The 16,586-nt window shown below is 27.0% G+C and overlaps 3 protein-coding genes across 8 annotated transcripts in view; 1 reads left to right on the top strand and 2 right to left on the bottom strand.

Annotated features, from left to right (window-relative positions):
- The window catches only part of LOC145184499 (uncharacterized), a 6,875-nt gene extending 4,146 nt beyond the window's left edge, over positions 1-2,729 (bottom strand). The window contains exons 1-5 of one of the 2 annotated variants that reach the window (XM_080060189.2): positions 2,595-2,729; positions 1,578-2,121; positions 1,349-1,491; positions 1,160-1,235; positions 974-1,058 (exon numbers count right to left, since the gene is read on the bottom strand). In XM_080060189.2, coding sequence (XP_079916315.2) covers positions 974-1,058; positions 1,160-1,235; positions 1,349-1,491; positions 1,578-2,106 — 833 coding nt within the window. In that variant the 5' untranslated portion in view covers positions 2,107-2,121; positions 2,595-2,729. The remainder of the gene's footprint in view (positions 1-973; positions 1,059-1,159; positions 1,236-1,348; positions 1,492-1,577; positions 2,122-2,594) is intronic. The other variant, XM_080060190.2, reaches the window with a different exon arrangement.
- A 5,008-nt stretch (positions 2,730-7,737) lies between these two features.
- LOC149885598 (N-acetylglucosamine-1-phosphotransferase subunit gamma-like) lies at positions 7,738-14,996 on the bottom strand. 3 transcript variants are annotated; one of them, XM_090092187.1, is made up of 11 exons: positions 14,764-14,984; positions 14,158-14,245; positions 13,953-13,989; positions 13,128-13,164; positions 12,005-12,062; positions 11,828-11,911; positions 11,124-11,220; positions 9,960-10,074; positions 9,084-9,239; positions 8,840-8,940; positions 7,738-8,603 (listed from the first exon to the last, which is right to left on the bottom strand). In XM_090092187.1, the coding sequence occupies exons 1-11, from the start codon at positions 14,786-14,788 to the stop codon at positions 8,409-8,411; spliced, it is 993 nt and encodes a 330-aa protein (XP_089948313.1). In that variant the 5' UTR covers positions 14,789-14,984; the 3' UTR covers positions 7,738-8,408. The 3 variants fall into 3 exon arrangements, 2 of the variants coding, with proteins under 2 accessions (XP_089948313.1, XP_089948311.1); XM_090092185.1 differs by having other exon boundaries at positions 14,861-14,984; XR_016453906.1 differs by lacking the exon at positions 9,960-10,074 and having other exon boundaries at positions 14,764-14,996.
- Positions 14,990-16,586, top strand: part of LOC145184850 (uncharacterized) — a 21,292-nt gene continuing 19,695 nt past the window's right edge. For all 3 annotated transcript variants that reach the window (XR_016453904.1, XM_090092180.1, XM_090092181.1), the window contains exons 1-2: positions 14,990-15,046; positions 15,571-15,629. Coding sequence is in view for 2 of the 3 variants with exons in the window: in XM_090092180.1 (XP_089948306.1) it covers positions 15,600-15,629 (30 nt within the window). In the remaining variant the exon portion in view is untranslated. The remainder of the gene's footprint in view (positions 15,047-15,570; positions 15,630-16,586) is intronic.

Below are 16,586 nucleotides of genomic sequence, written 5' to 3'. Positions count from 1 at the left end.
TCTTTTTTTCATGTTTTAACTGAATTATTTATTGACACCCAACAATGTTCACAGGTGATGTTTTATGATCGTCAGTAAGTAATCTCTGCAGATGCGTGTTTCTTTTTCTAGCTTCCTTTTAAGGCATGTCATGTTAAAAGATCCGTCAGATCCGTCATTTTTGGAGGAAAGTCATGTTTTAATTAAATCAGTTGCTAAAAGCAAAGAGGTTTAATTACATCATAAAAAGAATGTTAAGAATTTGAAGGGGAGGGTGTAATTAGATGTAATTTACAAAGTTGAAATTTTACAAAGTTGAAATTTTGCAATACTGTTTTTCTCCATTTTATTTCAATTCAGTTTCTGCTTTGTAATTAATTACAAGAAAATTTTATTTTAAATCAATCAATTTTATTCATTTTAATGTTTATTTGTAATAAAAGATTCCTAAAGCTGGAAGATGCAAAAAAAAAAAAAATATGTTTGATATGAATTTAAAAGAGCATTTAATAAGTTTAGAATGCAGAACGCGTTCGGATTTTAAGTTGCAATACCGCCGAATCAAATCTTTTTGTATGAACGCCAACTTTATCACAACTCACTTTTTCTCACTTTTAAAATTATTAGCAGCGAGGAACATTTTCAAAAAAAATTCCTCGCTGCTAATAATACATAATTCTTTAAAAAATCGTAACTAATGTTTAAGAAAATTTAAAATTTAACAAAGATTTATTCTCTTATTATTTTTATTATTATTATCATTATTTTTTTGACACATGCATATTATTTTTAGTATTATTATTTATTTTTTTTATACATGCATATTTGAAAAAAAGCTTCTCTTATGATTCGTGCTGCTTGGGCACTCTTGATAAGAAAAAAAATAAACTTACAGTTTTGTTATGTTTTTGTCTAAATTCATCATTAAAAAAATTATTTATTTCGAGAAATTAACTTTTAGCTATTTCTGCTGCAACAAAAGAACTGAACAAACCTCATGTAAGGTTGCACCGAATAATCAGGAAAGAAGCCATTTGAACCATTCATCATGTTCAAACGTTTTTCTAAAAACCCAAATCCTAATTTAAAAAATTGCGGATGTTAATTTGAATGGGTATTAACAAAGGTACTTTAAAGAAGAAAAAAATTTTTTAAACTGATTTTATCATAGAATTTATACCATGCTCCCTTTTCAGAACATTCGTTACGCTTTCAAGCCTTTGAATGTAATTAATTGCTTCATCAAGTATACGAGCCTAAAAAATGTTTTTTATATCAAATTTGATGAAAAAGCTCTATAATTTAACGCAATTTTTAAAGATACTTTCGTGGATTTCGCAACGAAACGCGAACAGTATAGTGAATCTACCTTTGACACTCTTCTTTTGTCTTTCACAGAAGGTAAAACCAATTTCAGCCTCTCATAACCGTCTGACAATCTGCTGTAACGACGTTTTTGCGTGTTTTTATCGACACCAGTTTCATTGTCTGCTAACGATGATAAATCGTCTTCTAAATATTAATGTAATAGAATAAGGGAAATGAAAAATCAGTTTCTGTTGCTCCACAGGAATATTAATAACAAAAAAACTCCTAACCTTTTTCTTCATCGCCATTTTCTTCCAGAGAAACGTCAGGACTTCGTCTTGAAAATTTACCATTTAATAAATGCGTGTCAGGTGCAACAAGTTCATTTGGTCGCCAAAATTCATTAAGGAGTTCAAAAATTTCGTTTGGTAAAGGACCAACGGAATCTAACGAGCCATTGTGGGAAGGAAGATTACTGCTGTTGCTATAGCCAGAAAAGTGGTTAGGCATACCATTTGTTTCGCTTGTACTACCGTTATAGCCGTGGGGTTGATCTAAGCAGTTAGAAGTTATGTTTGCGCTATTTAGTCCTGATGCATTAACATTGATGCTTGTTTGGCATGATGATTTTCCGCTGTCAATATTAATTGAGTTTTCGTTTGTTTGAGAAGTAGAATTCAAGGCTGTTTTAACAGCCAGACCGCACACGTCTTCTTTTTTTAGTTTTTTACTAGCTATGTACTCAGGCTCTTGTTTTATTGTTGGCTTTATTGGAGAAGAAATATTAGAGAGATTGTTTCGGATGGTAGCGACTGACATTTTTTATTCAGTTAACTAAAAATTAAAGTAAAAGACTACATTTTTTCTGTATATTACATATTGTTATTACATATTATTATTTGTAATAATAATAACTATTGCTATAAGTATGAATTATCACAAAAACTATTGTAATCATCTTGATCATCATAACATCATCATTTGGGAATAATTATCTTATCTTTATCTGAATTATCATTGTTTTCATGATGATCAAGATCGTTATTTTTTTCATGATTGTTTTCACGTTTATCATAATCACCATGATTTTCAATATCATCTTTATCATAATTAAAAATGAGAAATGATTCCCAATTTAAAGGAAATGCTTCTTCAAGTATCTAATAAAGAGAACAGTTTTTTTTAAAAAACTAAACAGTACCCATCACCTTAATAGAATTATCTATTTCATACAAACCATGTATATAAGTTGGTTCTATATTTTGAAAAAATACAAAAGCAAATGCGCAGTATAGTAAATATCATACCAAATATTTAAGCAGCAAATTCAATCACGTAACGTTTACAATCAGTATAACGGACCTTAAAATAATCCAAAGATAACGTTATGTTTGACCCATTTTTTACAAAACAAAACACACACAGAAAGTAAAAGCTCCCATCACAAGAGAGTCTATAATAATCAAGAAATAGTAGCAGCTGAAATTCTCTTTCTTTGTTTTCCTTTTATTTTACCGCAGCTATTATTATTCCCTAAATTCTCTGACGATCCTTTGTGAACCCACCTGCCAATTCCAATGAACCAATTGAAAAGCTTGTTATTTAGTTTCAAACGACGTTTTGATTCCTCGGTTAATACAGTTAAATTATTTTTTTTTTCTCCTAAAATTAAAAAAAAAAAACTCCCAGTTTTTTTTTTTTTTTTTTTTTTTTTAGTTTCTTTATTTATTTAATTGAAAAACTTTTAAATTACTACCATTTTAATTTTATACTTTAGCTTTTAGTATTAAAAAAGTTCGGCGTGTTTTGTTGGTACAAAAAAAGGAAACAAATATGTGTTTAAGTAGATTAAAACCAAACGTTTGATCGCAAACATAAAAGTACAATGAACCATTTTTAAAAATCTTTATTCTCTCGTTGATTTGTAAGTTCGTTATTACTCATGCCTCTTGCAAAAAAAAAAAAAGAAGAAAGAAAAAAAGGAAGAAGAAGACATGCCAAATGTTTTACTGCCCATGAAATTTCAACGTTTCTTCTTAGGCTCCAAAAAAATAATGTTTAAAAATGACCAAAAAAATCAAAAAACTTTATTTAAATATTTACTTTACCAACAGACTCCCCACTACTTTCTTCCGTCACAATCCAAACAAAAATCTTTGGAACATTAAAAAACAAGTCGTTAATAAAAGTTTAAACTATATTTAACCCTTATAAGACTTATGATTTTTATGATGTAAAGCCCAGTATGCATCTTTTCATTAGTAAAGCCCGTTATAGGTTTTTAACGTATTTTTTTTTTTTTTAAATTGTTTATTTATAAAACTTTCAGAGTGGTTCATTGGTACTTAAGTTACAGTCTCGGTAATTATGTATAAGCATAATTAAAGCATAATTATGTAATTATGGTGCTTTAAGTAAATAAATATAACAGCTTAATTTAATTAAACATAATTCTTCAAAAAAAAAATTCAGATATATGAAGATGAAAATGTCATAGGAAATAATATCATAGAAACAAAAATGTCATGGCAACTATTTTCATGACAACATTTCCTATTCAATTAGTTTATATTAAGTTTAAGGGATAACGCATAAATGCTACAATTTTGTAAAGCAAAAAACCCATTTTAAAAGATTGAAATAAGGGCAAGGAATAGAGAATGATCTTCTTGAAAGAAAAATGAAGGACGGAAATTTTAGTAAGAAGGATGGTTTATTAAAACTCAGCCTTTACAGCATCTTTATTTTCATCGTTCTTCTGTTTTTTTTTTTACTGAACTATTTTTCAAGCGTGTTCCAACTTTTTTTAAATTAACTTAAGTTTGGAAAAAAAAAAGGGAGTGTCTCCTACTCTCAAGGGTTTTGTTTCTTTTGTTAAAAGCCCTTCATATCGCCTTTATACGTCATCAAAACATTTTAATGATCCGTGTGATGCAACTGTCTGTAACAACACTGAGATTAACTCATGGACTTATATAACAACATTTATCGTTGCACATCATTATTCGCAACAAAAAAAATTTGCATTAAAAAATCATCAGGAATACTCACAATCATTTCTTGATTCTTCTTGATTATAGATGATCAATGATGCCTGAAGTATTTAAACTTTTGCAGTACACTTTAAAACCACATGCTAATACAATAAACTATAGTTTGACACAATATCAAATGATAAAATTCGGTTTTTAGTTTTATGTCTCAAAGGATCGCGTAAATGTACACTAATTGTAAAAAATTGGAAAAAAGAAAAAAAATGTGCCTCTCATGTTTCTTAGAGTCACTATCACCAGAAGACATTGGAGCAGCTGCCCAGAAACCTTTTCTCAGATCTATTATGAAAAAAAATTTTGGAGATGCTTAAAATTTCCATAACAACCAGAAAAAAGAAGAGAAGAACAAGAAAAAGACATCTCGCAATTATGTGCCAATGAACCTGAACAGTTTGTAAACCTTAAGGGAGCTTCATTTCTAACTTGATTGATGCATTATATATGTATATACTTTTTTATGTTTGTAAAATATTTACGTACATTTATTTTCTCTAATTCTTGCTGCAGCATTTACAGCATTTAAATCACTAGAGTTACAAGCATCAGTTTTTGCATTTAAATTTACAACCATCTTTAAAAATTTTAATGAATTTCATAATAATAAATAAATTATATATGTAATAGTAATTTAAAATAAATCTTTATCATTTTGAAATTACTCAGAATTTTGTTTATTTTAATTTTTAAATATCTTTTTTAAATATCTTTCAAATATCTTTACTGAATTTTTAAATACTTTTGTACATTTTATCTTCCCCACTTACTGTAAAATAGCTCCTGCTCAAAACAAGATTGCATTATTAAATCAACAATCAGATTAAGTTGTAAGTTATATCAGGTTATTGAGTAGTAAGTTATACGCAAGTATTTATGTTCATAAAAAATTATGAAACGAAGAATTAGGAAAAACTTGTGCATTTGATGACTCTAAATTTTCTTTTTTGTGTGCAACAATATATATATATATATATATATATATATATATATATATATATATATATATATATATATATATATATATATATATATATATATATATATATATATATATATATATATATATATATACATATATATATATACTGCTGCATGCAAAAAAGCATGGTAGTTTTTTAGTGTCTTGAAACCGAGGATTTTTCGTTTTTTCAAAAAATGTTGGTGTAAACACTTAAGTTCGCTGTATACACATTTTACATTTAGCAACTATTTGTGATATTGAAATTTTGGTAAATAGTGTCGGCGTGTTTTACTTGCAACGTACCAGCGAATAAAAAAAAAAAAAGCTATGAGTGTTAGTGAGGAAACAGTGAAGAAGTTGCGAAGATCTTGATGATCATAATATTGAGCATGATTATTATCCGAATGATGATGATCTGAATGATAAACGATGAGAAAGATCGGCAATACGACTCACTGGTATTTTGTAGAAAAACGCAAAACACTAATTTTTGAAAATAGGAAGAAAAAAAAAAACTCTTAATCCTTAGAACCCCTCCTTTGTTGATTGTAATTTTATCCATTGAATTAATTCTTCCACTTCTTAGTTGTCGTAAAATATTCCGCCTTGTCGCAAAATGAAAATTCGTTTTCTTTTTTCTTGTGTATTTTTTTGTTTCAATTGTGTATTTGAGGGATAGTAAGCTACTTTTGCAATTAAAATGTCTTTTAAATAGCAAATAAAAAAAAAAAAAAAGAGAGAAGTTACTGGTAGATAGATAAACCTATTTGAAACAATAAATTGTTCGCAAAATTCAATTTAATCTCAATTTACTAAAAACGATATGCGATAAGTAAGCGATAACACTAAAATTAATTTTGGTAATTGAAGCCACTTGAAGCTTTCCCGTTTTTTTCCCGTCCGCGACAAGCTTGAAGTAGTTTCGTTTATTACGACAAGTTTGAAATAGTTTCCCGTTTATTTCGAACGCTCAAGCCGATTTTCAATTTAATGCTTCCACATGAACAATTCTTAATATCAACAAAGGGTTAAAACAAACTAAAAAGACTTTATCGATCAAATCATTTAATGTAAAAAGAACATTCAGGTTAAAGATATTGTAACCTTAGTAAGAACTAGTGAATAATATAAAAAAAGGGCTGAAAGAAACACAATACAAACTTTAGTTATATCACTTTCAAAAATATGGAAATTTTTCATTGAACTTCACCAGCTGTCATTTAATTGCTCTGTTATTATTTCGTATTCTCTAATTTATTTTTAAATTAATTTCATTTCTATAACGCATTTATCAAAAGTAACTTATAGTTCTTGATTGTAGTAATTATCAATGTTTTATGAATTGGACTATTCTAACATTCATAACCTGAATATCCTCCTTCATTCTTACACGGATTGTCCTCCTCCATAGCACCTCCTATTCTATTGAACTAAATTTTTATATTCTTCTTCAGAAAGTTAGTGTAAACAAGTTAGTTGGCCAAGTTTTTGTTCACTTTCTGATGATGCAACAAGACCTCCTCGGTATTACCAGAGGGGCTGAGCTCAAATTTTGACAATACCAGGGGGTTGAGCTCTTAAATTGTTCTTGAAGATGTTATGCAACCTCCTTTATATTTTCTGGGTGTTGCATTTTTTTTTTTTTACTTACTCAATTTTTTTCTTAACTTATTTGAAATCCTGGGTTAAACTTTCTTGAAATATTGTGTAACATCGTCAATACCCTCTGCTTACAACACTTCAACATCTTTGATGTTATTATTTACGGTAGCTTTTCATCTGCAGATGAGAATAAAGAGGGAAAAAGCAAGAAAAACGAGAGAAAAAAAAAAAAACACAAAAAAAAAACAAACCAAAAAACAACAGAAAAGACAGAAATAAATTTGCTAATACATTATTAACTAAATTTTTTCACAAAACACCTGCATCATACTAAAACTGTTTTTCAGCATAATGAGATGAGTTTTTATAGGTTCAAAGGACGCTTTCTAAAAATAAAAATCTAATAAAACCCGAGGATTGCTTCATCCGATTTTGCTTCTTGAACAAAAAAGATAAATTTCACAACTTGGTATGGAAGGGAACGAAAAATCTTCAATGAAATTAAATTTAAAACAAATTGAAAATTCTTTTTTTTGAGTTAAAAATTAGGCGATATTAAATAGGGCTAATAAGTCTCATTAAGATCTTTTGGGGTATTATATTTGGGGTATTATATTGTTTACATAAACCAAAAATTATTTTTTTGTGCCAACAGAGTGGGAATTTTCAAACAAAGTATGAATTCATGGCACAATATTTAAACGGCTTTTGGTTGATTAATATTCTTAGTAACCACGACCAGGTGCTAACACCAGTGGCTAAGTTTTTAAATTAAAAAAACTCGAGACGAAAGAGTATTTTGACCCTTGGATGTTAAAAGGTAAAAAAAAAAAAGCCTTTTATATGTTAAAAGGTTACACTTTATATGAAGTAAAGAATCTACAGTTGTGTAAAAAAGTTACAAGCAATTTTTTAACATCAATATCAAAATAAATGAATTGAATTGTGTCCTGAAAATTTTATCTTGGTTTTTCCACTTTTTTACTCCGTTCACTGTTTTTACTTTTCTCCCGGTAATTTTTAGTGGAATAATCGACAGAAACTCAGTTTTTAGTTTTTAAATTTTTTATATAAAAAAAAAATGTTTACAATTTAAAAACTTAATATTTTTCAAAAATTGAAATTAAAATTTTTTATCGTAATGAGCTTTGTAAATAGTGTTCAACATTTGCATTCGCATCGGGATCTCATTACATTTTCTATCTTTTCAAAAAAACCACTAGATTTTAAACAAAAAAAGTTTTGATAAAATATCTAATGGAGATTAAATTTTTAGGCACTCCTGGTGCAGGTTTTCAATTTTAATTCCAATTGGTATTTGAGGAAATTTTCTAGTTCTGCGTTACGGACAACAGCTATAAATTGAATGTTGCATCCTAGGTGATGCGCTGATGCGTGTCAATCAGTAAGAGTTTGCAGATCAATCATGAATTGCAACAATTTACTTTTAGGTTCCTATTGACTTTTACATTTTTGTAAACTTCAATTGATGCAGAGAGTTTTCTTTTTCAATTAATAATACTATGAACTGAGCCTTCGTCACCATTTTTACTTTCATTTTTATAGTTCAGATTTTTCTGTTGAGCCGACACCGAAAGCAGCATCACTGGAGATTTTTCTGTTTCATTATTAGTTGATTTGGCAGTAAGATTAGCAATAGTTATGTGTAACCTCTCAATTTCTAACAAAAGTTTGTGATATTCCTAAAAGAAAAATCAAAACACCATTATTACCTTATATCAGGGTATGGGGCACGTTTCACACAGAGCCAGTCAAACCGATAAGTTGCTTTTGTCCGTAATAGTTCTTTAATATAAAATAATTTAGATATAAAGTTAAGCTTTTAAGAATGTTCTTGACTGTTCTGACTGTTATTAATTAGTTTAAAAGCAACTTTTTTTATATTGGACTAATGCTAATAATCGAATCTTACTCTTACCTCATTACAATCCGCAACTGATTCAAAGGTTTTTTTTATGTAAGTGTTGTTTTGAGTAGTTGATTTATTTGTGGTTGTCGAAACAGTTGTTTCTTTATCCTCTAGAATAAACTATATAAATTTATAAACAAGCAAATTTATAGTTTATATTATAAATTTTAAGGCTATAAACACACATTCTCACTTATCAAACACAACCAAATATACTTATCCTATTAAAGGGTTTTTAACAGAAGACACTAACTTTGGCTTGCTGATGATTGATCAATTAACAACCCTTCATCAATGAAAAGACTTTTTCTGCTGTTTAAGTAACCTTTAAGAGTAATTTCATTATCGATATAAGCTTGTTCGATGTTTCGCCATCTTGTTTGTCCCTCAGCAGTCAGCATCGGATAAACTGCAAAATAAATCAAAAATTGCAAAGATTATCTTTTAATAACTTTTGATTTACATCATGGAATGGATTTTTAAAATACTCTGTTTACTTCTAATCACCTTTTGTATTTAAAAACCTTAAAACAGATGCAGGAGCCATAATTAGGCTTTGTAAAAAGTATAAGTATTACTTGAAAAAAAAAAAAAAATTTCATAAGTAGAACTCATTTTACATGTGCATTTTATTTTTAGAAAAGTCAAAATAATTCTAATATACTTCTTTTTAATCCTAAATGTCCTTAAATTTATTTTATAAATGGTTGAATAGAGCAAACATGGAAACACTTGAATGTCAACATTAATACAAAATAGTGCCCATTGATCTACCAATGGTGGCATTGATATGAGTAAAATAGATATGAGTTGTGATTAGAACCATATCAGAACTCATATTTATAAGATAGCAAGAATTTTTTTCTTCATATCTTTAAACTTAAAAATACTTTATTTACAGGAAATGCCACAGAAATCTAATTCCTATTTAACTAAACATATTACTGATACCCAGCTGAAATTACAGTTAGCATTTTCCATAGACTTGGGAAATTTTGAACATAGTTGTAAAAAACATGAAGCTTTTTACAACTTTTTGTCTCAAATTACTTTTATATGATGCTTTGAAAAAAACAATAGTAAAAAAAATACTTGTGTCAATTTTTTGGGTATAAATGTTGGTATTTACCATAAAATATATCTTCAGGACAAGCATATGGTGTCTGAAAATTCATTTCATATTTACACATTGAGGGTTCCTTTACAGAAAGTATCTTGTTTGTTTCTCCGCATGTCAAGTTAACCTGTCACAAGAATACTTTTATAATATAGTAAATAATAATATAGTAACATAATAAATAACTCAAAAAGTTGTAAACCACTTAGAAAGCAAATACACAAATTAAAGATAAAATTAATACAAAAACAACCTAAATAATGCATTAGTCAGAAAGTCCTGTGCTGTAGAGACACTGATTACACTTGTAAAATACAGGATGTCCAGATGAGGTGACTACACCAGAAATATAAAAAAAGCCTCAAAATTATGATGGACATCCTAAAGATATCCAAAGAAAGTGTATGCAAGGCAAGTGTTTTGTTGGAGTGTAAAATATTCATTGATTATCTGGAAAAAGGAAAAACCATAAGTAGCAAAAAAATGTTATTGGACCAATTAAAGAATAAAAGTAAAGAGAAACAGTCTAATATAGCAAAGAAAGTTCTTTTTCACCAAGATAATGAACTGTGTCACAAATTGATGATTATGATGTCAAAACTGCATGAATTGAATTTCTAGATTCCACTTTATTCTCCAGATTTGGCCCTAAGCAACTGCCTGTTTAAAGCAACTACCTATTTTAAGTAACTACCTGTTTGTAAGTCTCAAAAGAATGCTCCAGAAAAAGAGATTTGGCACAAATGAAGTTATATTCAAAACTGAAGCATTTTTAAAGGTCTTGACAAATCCTTTTATAAGAAAAGCATCAAAATATTAGAAAAGTATTGAAATAAATCTGATAACTCATTCTTTAGGGAAACTAAGTTGATAATTAAAGTTCAATTTTCCTGGACCAACGATTAAAAAAAAAACATTTTTTTAACAGCAGTTTCCAGAACTTTTTGACAAATCTTTTAATGAAGATTCAAAGTTTAGTTAAAAAAAGTTAAAACTAAATCATTAGCATAAAATTTTTGAAAGTTATAGATTTTTTGATTATTGCTCTTATTTATTCAAACTTATTGTAAATTTCAAATATAGAGTGTTAAACTATTGAAGAAAGTAGAGTGCAATTTGAAAATATAAAATAAATATACAAAAAATATCTATAAATAAGACAGTTTAACAAGAAACCTTAGTCTCTCTGTCAAGTGAGCCAGCACACATATCTCCATTAGTCATATGCATGAATGTAAAAGTGTTATTTTCTATTATCCATTCTTTCCAAATTCTAAAAGCAAAAATATTGCATTGCAAAACAGGAGATAAAAAAAATGTTTAAAAAATACTTTAGTTATAAAAATATATTAATTTACAAAGTCAATTTTTTTTCACTTTATGACAAAATAAAAACCCTTATTTAGTAAAATTGTTTAAAATTAAAAGAACTAGAGAGCTATCTTTTTCTCCATCTTATAATAATTCTAAGTAAATATCTATAGTAATTATCCTCAGCATTACCATTATGAAATAAAGCTATTCAAGTGGATCATGTATAGATATTTTTACTGATTTTGAGCCATTAAGATATTCTTATGTTTCAAATATTTTTACTAATTCTGAGCCATTAAGAAATTCTCATGTTTCAAATATTTTTACTGATTCTGAGCCATTAAGAAATTCTCATGTTTCAAATATTTTTACTGATTCTGAGCCATTAAGAAATTCTCATGTTTCAAATATTTTAAGATCACAAATAAGGAAAAAGCCAAATCTTTTGGAAAAACATCAACTTATAAATGAAGGTCTATATTTAAGTATATTGAGCACTGTTTAAAGGTTACTAAAATTAAGAAACTTTTCTTACAATTCTTAGAATTAAAAAAAAAAAAACTCACCCAAGAATACCATGGAAAGCATTCCATCTGTAGTTTTGCTCATGCTGAGTAACATTGGCAAATGGACAAAGCTCATACTTATAACTAAAATAGAAAATTTTTTTTTTTACACCGTTTTATTTTTGGTTGATCTAGGAATGAACAGGTTACTTGGTTACTAAAGAGGTAAATACTAACTTGTTTAACATGTTGCTAAAACATCTTCCTGCCAAATTATTAATTAAATAAGATGGGCCTAAAAAAACAAAAGCATTTTTAAATTATCTCAGCAATATGAAACATGGCCATTTTTTATGATATTTAAAACAATTATAAGCCTATACACATTTAAAGAAACAATGGCCACCAAGCATTCACTATCAGTTACAATATAGCATGTGGTTGACAAGTAAAAGTGATGTCAATTGTCAAAAAGTGTTACATGATCACCAGACTCACCTTCATTGAAATACATGGTACAGAGATTTTATGCAAGATGATGCTTAATTTCATATTGCTAAACTTGTTATGACATGGCTACATACAGAAAATTCCAACATTTGTTTGGCCCCCTAATTCATAAAACATGAATTCCATAGAGAATTTGTGGGACTTTGTCAAATACTAAATTGTTTTCTAGCCAGTCAGGCTAGAGAATAATTTGGTATTTGACAAAATATAAAACTGTGTGTAATCAATTGTATCAATTGTATTGTAATCAAATGTAATCAAACACATGAATTGAGCTTGCTTTAATGAGTTTTTCCAATTTTTATTTAATTGAAAACTTCTTAGCAAATCATACATCAAAATCAACATCATACAACAAAAAAAAAAACATGTAACACTTCACCAATTTCTCTGTAGAAATTGTGATTTCTAATCATTGTAGGTGAATTTTTTTAATAAAATGGTTAAATTTAGGAATCTTGAAAATTTTGTGTAGATAAAATTGAAATTAAATTCTCATTTTCAGACATTTTCTTATCACATTTTGCACGAGTTAAAATTATTATCACAAGAGTTATTGATATAAAAACAATAAAAAAATAAACTTTGTGAAATGCCAAACAAAAAACATTTTTTCTACCCATCAGTCAAATTTATAATCTATTTTAATTTTGTGTTCATGAATGTTAATGATACTATAGCTTTTTTTTTTTTACTTGCTAGTTAACTTTAAAATCTGTTTTAAACTTGACTGACCAGTAGAAAAAACGTTATATTATCCTTAACATTTATGAACATCAAAAAGGGTAATTGGAAAATACTAACTCACCTGTTAATAACAAAAGTATTAAAAAGAAATATGTAGTCTTACCTGTTGGTCTTTCTGGTTTCACTTGAGAAACTAGAACCTAGAATAAACAATGTTTTTCTGAAGATTTTTCAATGTATTATATTTAAATCACTTTTTTTTTAAATATATTTAACTATTATTGTTCAAAGCTATTCACATTACCAAATATAGATAATTTTAGAACAAAATGTTTCTTTTTAAATGTAAATGTTTAACTTCAAAGCACAAATTCTTTTGCACAATAAGCACAATACATTAACTAGTTTTCTTGTAGCTGAATTGTTGAATTATTAAAAATAATTGAGCTACTGAAAGCAGCTCGTCATTGTGTTGTCGAAACAATAGTCTTGAAATGCAGCAAATCTAAAACTGTTCTTATTTTTACAATTATTCAGTAATAAATTAGGAGGCAATTTGGCAACTTTATTTCAGTTTTTGAAACTTTAGAAATAGATGTAATATTGCAATAAGGTGTAACCAATAAATCATAAAGATATTACTTCCCAAAGTTAAGCTTTATATTTGAAATAAAATATTTTAAGGGTATTTTTAATTTGCTACAGAATATTACTAATTTTACTTAATCTGCCAAAAGGAGCTCTTTTTGCCAGATAAGTCTCATTGGATTTTTGACAGATAAAGTAGAACTTGTGCTTTTCTTTTTTTTACATCAAGAAAACAAACAAACATAATAAATATAAGGTGTTTTTTTAATTTGACCTAATTCAATAAAAAAGTTTTCTTCATTGATTTGGAAAAAAATATTCATTTTTAGCAGTTTTTTCCCCCAATTCAATTACTCAATTTATATACAATTTAATTACTATTTTTAGTTAATATTTTTACCATTTCTGCAGCTTGCTCACTTCGCCGCATTGAACCCCTACAAATAGAAAGTTTATACCTAGGAATATTTTTATAAACTTTAGAAGTATTTAAATGGAGAATACTGTTAACAAATACTGTAATATAGGGCTTTGTTTATACCACTTAAAATGTTTACTGGTTTTAAAAAGATACCAAAAAAAAAAAAAAACTAAAAGAAACTTACATTCCATGATTATAAAATAAAAATGGTTCATCTACAATTTTAATAGTTCCACAATGAATAAGCCCCGTGAAAACAGTTGCAGTGAAAACTATATATATATATATATATATATATATATATATATATATATATATATATATATATATATATATATATATATATATATATATATCAGAAAGAGAGAGTACAAATACAAATGCTATACATTTATTTAAGTTTGTTAGTTTAAGTAAAAAACTAGATTATTTGCAGCTAAGTCAGTATGTAAAGGAAAATATCAATAGTCTTGTTTATAAGATATCTAGCATCTTTAAAAAAGTTCTAAAACTTTTTAATATGATAGTTTACATTTTCAAATTAAATCTTGTTAGCAAGTTGTTTATGTTATTGCATGCAGAAGTTTTACCTAGCAGGTTCACCAACAGTATAAGACAATTTGTTAAACATTTTTAGATATCTTTTTATTATTAAGTGATGGAAAGTCAACTAAATGTTTTTAATAACTAGCTAGGAAAAACAAAATGAAAGATCTGATATACCATGAATAGTAACAGGTATCTAAATTATATAAACTAATATATTACAAGAAGTAATGCCATTGCTTACCTATCTTAAAGTGTATAAAAGCCATTATTTTTTACCATTAATGTTATTTATTATGCTAGAGTTATAAGGCTGTAATATTATAATTTAAAACATTTACGTATCATAGCACTGCTTTTGTCGATTCCACAAATACATTTGGTTTATAGTAAATTTGGTTTATTTTTTTTTGTATATAACAGTATAGTATTGAGTCAAGGGTTATACACAAAAACAAATACACCAAATTCTATTCTGCAAAATCGACCTTATTTATTCGTTTATTTTTCCCGCGTAATCTTCGATGGTAAGTAAAATCAAATTTCTCAAAGAACTCAAAAGTTTAATTAAAAGGCATTCTTTGAACAAATAATTGAAATCACATTTTTTCTTTTTCTGAAAATGCCTTTTTTTCGCAACTAATCTGACAGCCGCTGTCTATATATGTGTATATGCATATATATATATATATATATATATATATATATATATATATATATATATATATATATATATATATATATATATATATATATATATATATATATATATATATATATATATATATATATATATATATATAGTTAAAGCTTTAACCCTGTAAGAAGTGCAAATCAGGATATAGGATTGATAGGATAACTAAGCTAACCTTGGAACTCAGTATTTATTGAGAGCAGCTTAGTTTTTACTATTAACATATTTGAAAGCTAAAAATATCTAAAATACATAAGAGAAATTATTTATTTTTCAAATTCCTAAGCATCAAGTTATGCGCACTAATTGTAAGTGTAAGGGTAGAATATCAAATCATTAATTCAATTTTGATTTTAGATTTTAGATATTGATGATTTTAAAGTGCTATGGACAATGATTTCAATGAAGGAGTAGAGGTTAGTCCAAGTTTGACTTTTTTCTAACTTACCCTTATACTTAAGTATAGTTTGCTATTATCAAAAAGATTACCTGGGTTAATTTAATGCTTAGAAATTCACACTTAACACTCCAACAAATAGATCTAGATTTATTTTCTGTAGTTCTTAATTATTTAGATGAAGTTCTAATCAAGATAAAGCTCTAGAATGCTTATAACATTTTAACTAAAAGATATTCAAAATTAATCAACTTATTTTATTTTCAAAGTCTCTGTATTTCAAGCAACTGTGCTTGCCTTTGACCACCAGGGTAAACCTAAGTTTACTTATAAAATTAGAATGTATGTATGTATGTATGTATGTATGTATGTATGTATGTATGTATGTATGTATGTATGTATGTATGTATGTATGTATGTATGTATGTATCTATTTATGTATCTAGTTAAGAATATATTTACAGCATTTAAAAAGTATGATTTCTTTACACTTGTTCATAGAATTACTGTAAAATAGTTAGTAAAACTCCAGAAAATTTTATCAAAATGACATAAGAAACAAGTAATGAATTTGAGTTAAATATTCTCTAAAGTTAGTTGTTTTTATGATGGTGCAGATAAACCAGTTTCTATTTCTGTGAAATGTTTTGTGATGTACAAATGTTAGCTTTCTTATAATAAATGGTCTTTAAAAATGATTTGTAATGTATATGAGTTCTTGCTTTTCTCATTAGTTTTATTTAAAACATTTGAAGCAATACAAAAACAATACAAAAAGAACCAACAAAAGTTCTAGTGGTTTCCTAAGTACTAAGTTTGTTAATTGTTTTAAATTAATTTTTACAAAAAATTACTTTTAAACAGTTATTACATGAGATCTGATGTTAAAATTTAATTTAATTAACAGTCAAGAGTTGAATAAGAATAAGAGTTTAGTATATATTTCTGTTCAAAATTTGGTTATGCAAAAAAACTT

The sequence above is a fragment of the Hydra viridissima genome, unplaced genomic scaffold (genome assembly GCF_058129835.1).
Source record: "Hydra viridissima isolate aposymbiotic clone 2 unplaced genomic scaffold, HvirCarnegie_v1 scaffold_7, whole genome shotgun sequence".
Taxonomy (NCBI): domain Eukaryota; kingdom Metazoa; phylum Cnidaria; class Hydrozoa; order Anthoathecata; family Hydridae; genus Hydra; species Hydra viridissima.
Note: the sequence above shows the minus strand (reverse complement) of the source record. Positions and strands in the feature narration are given on the sequence as shown.

Bases quoted from the DNA above. Each gene is read 5' to 3' on its own strand.
- LOC149885598 (XM_090092187.1), bottom strand. From the start codon at position 14,788: ATGGCTTTTATACACTTTAAGATAG. The intron at 13,990-14,157 runs GTAAGTTTCTTT...TTCTATTTGTAG, and splicing joins TTATTTTATAATCATGGAAT to GGGTTCAATGCGGCGAAGTG. The intron at 13,165-13,952 runs GTAAAAATATTA...TGTTTATTCTAG, and splicing joins GTGAGCAAGCTGCAGAAATG to GTTCTAGTTTCTCAAGTGAA.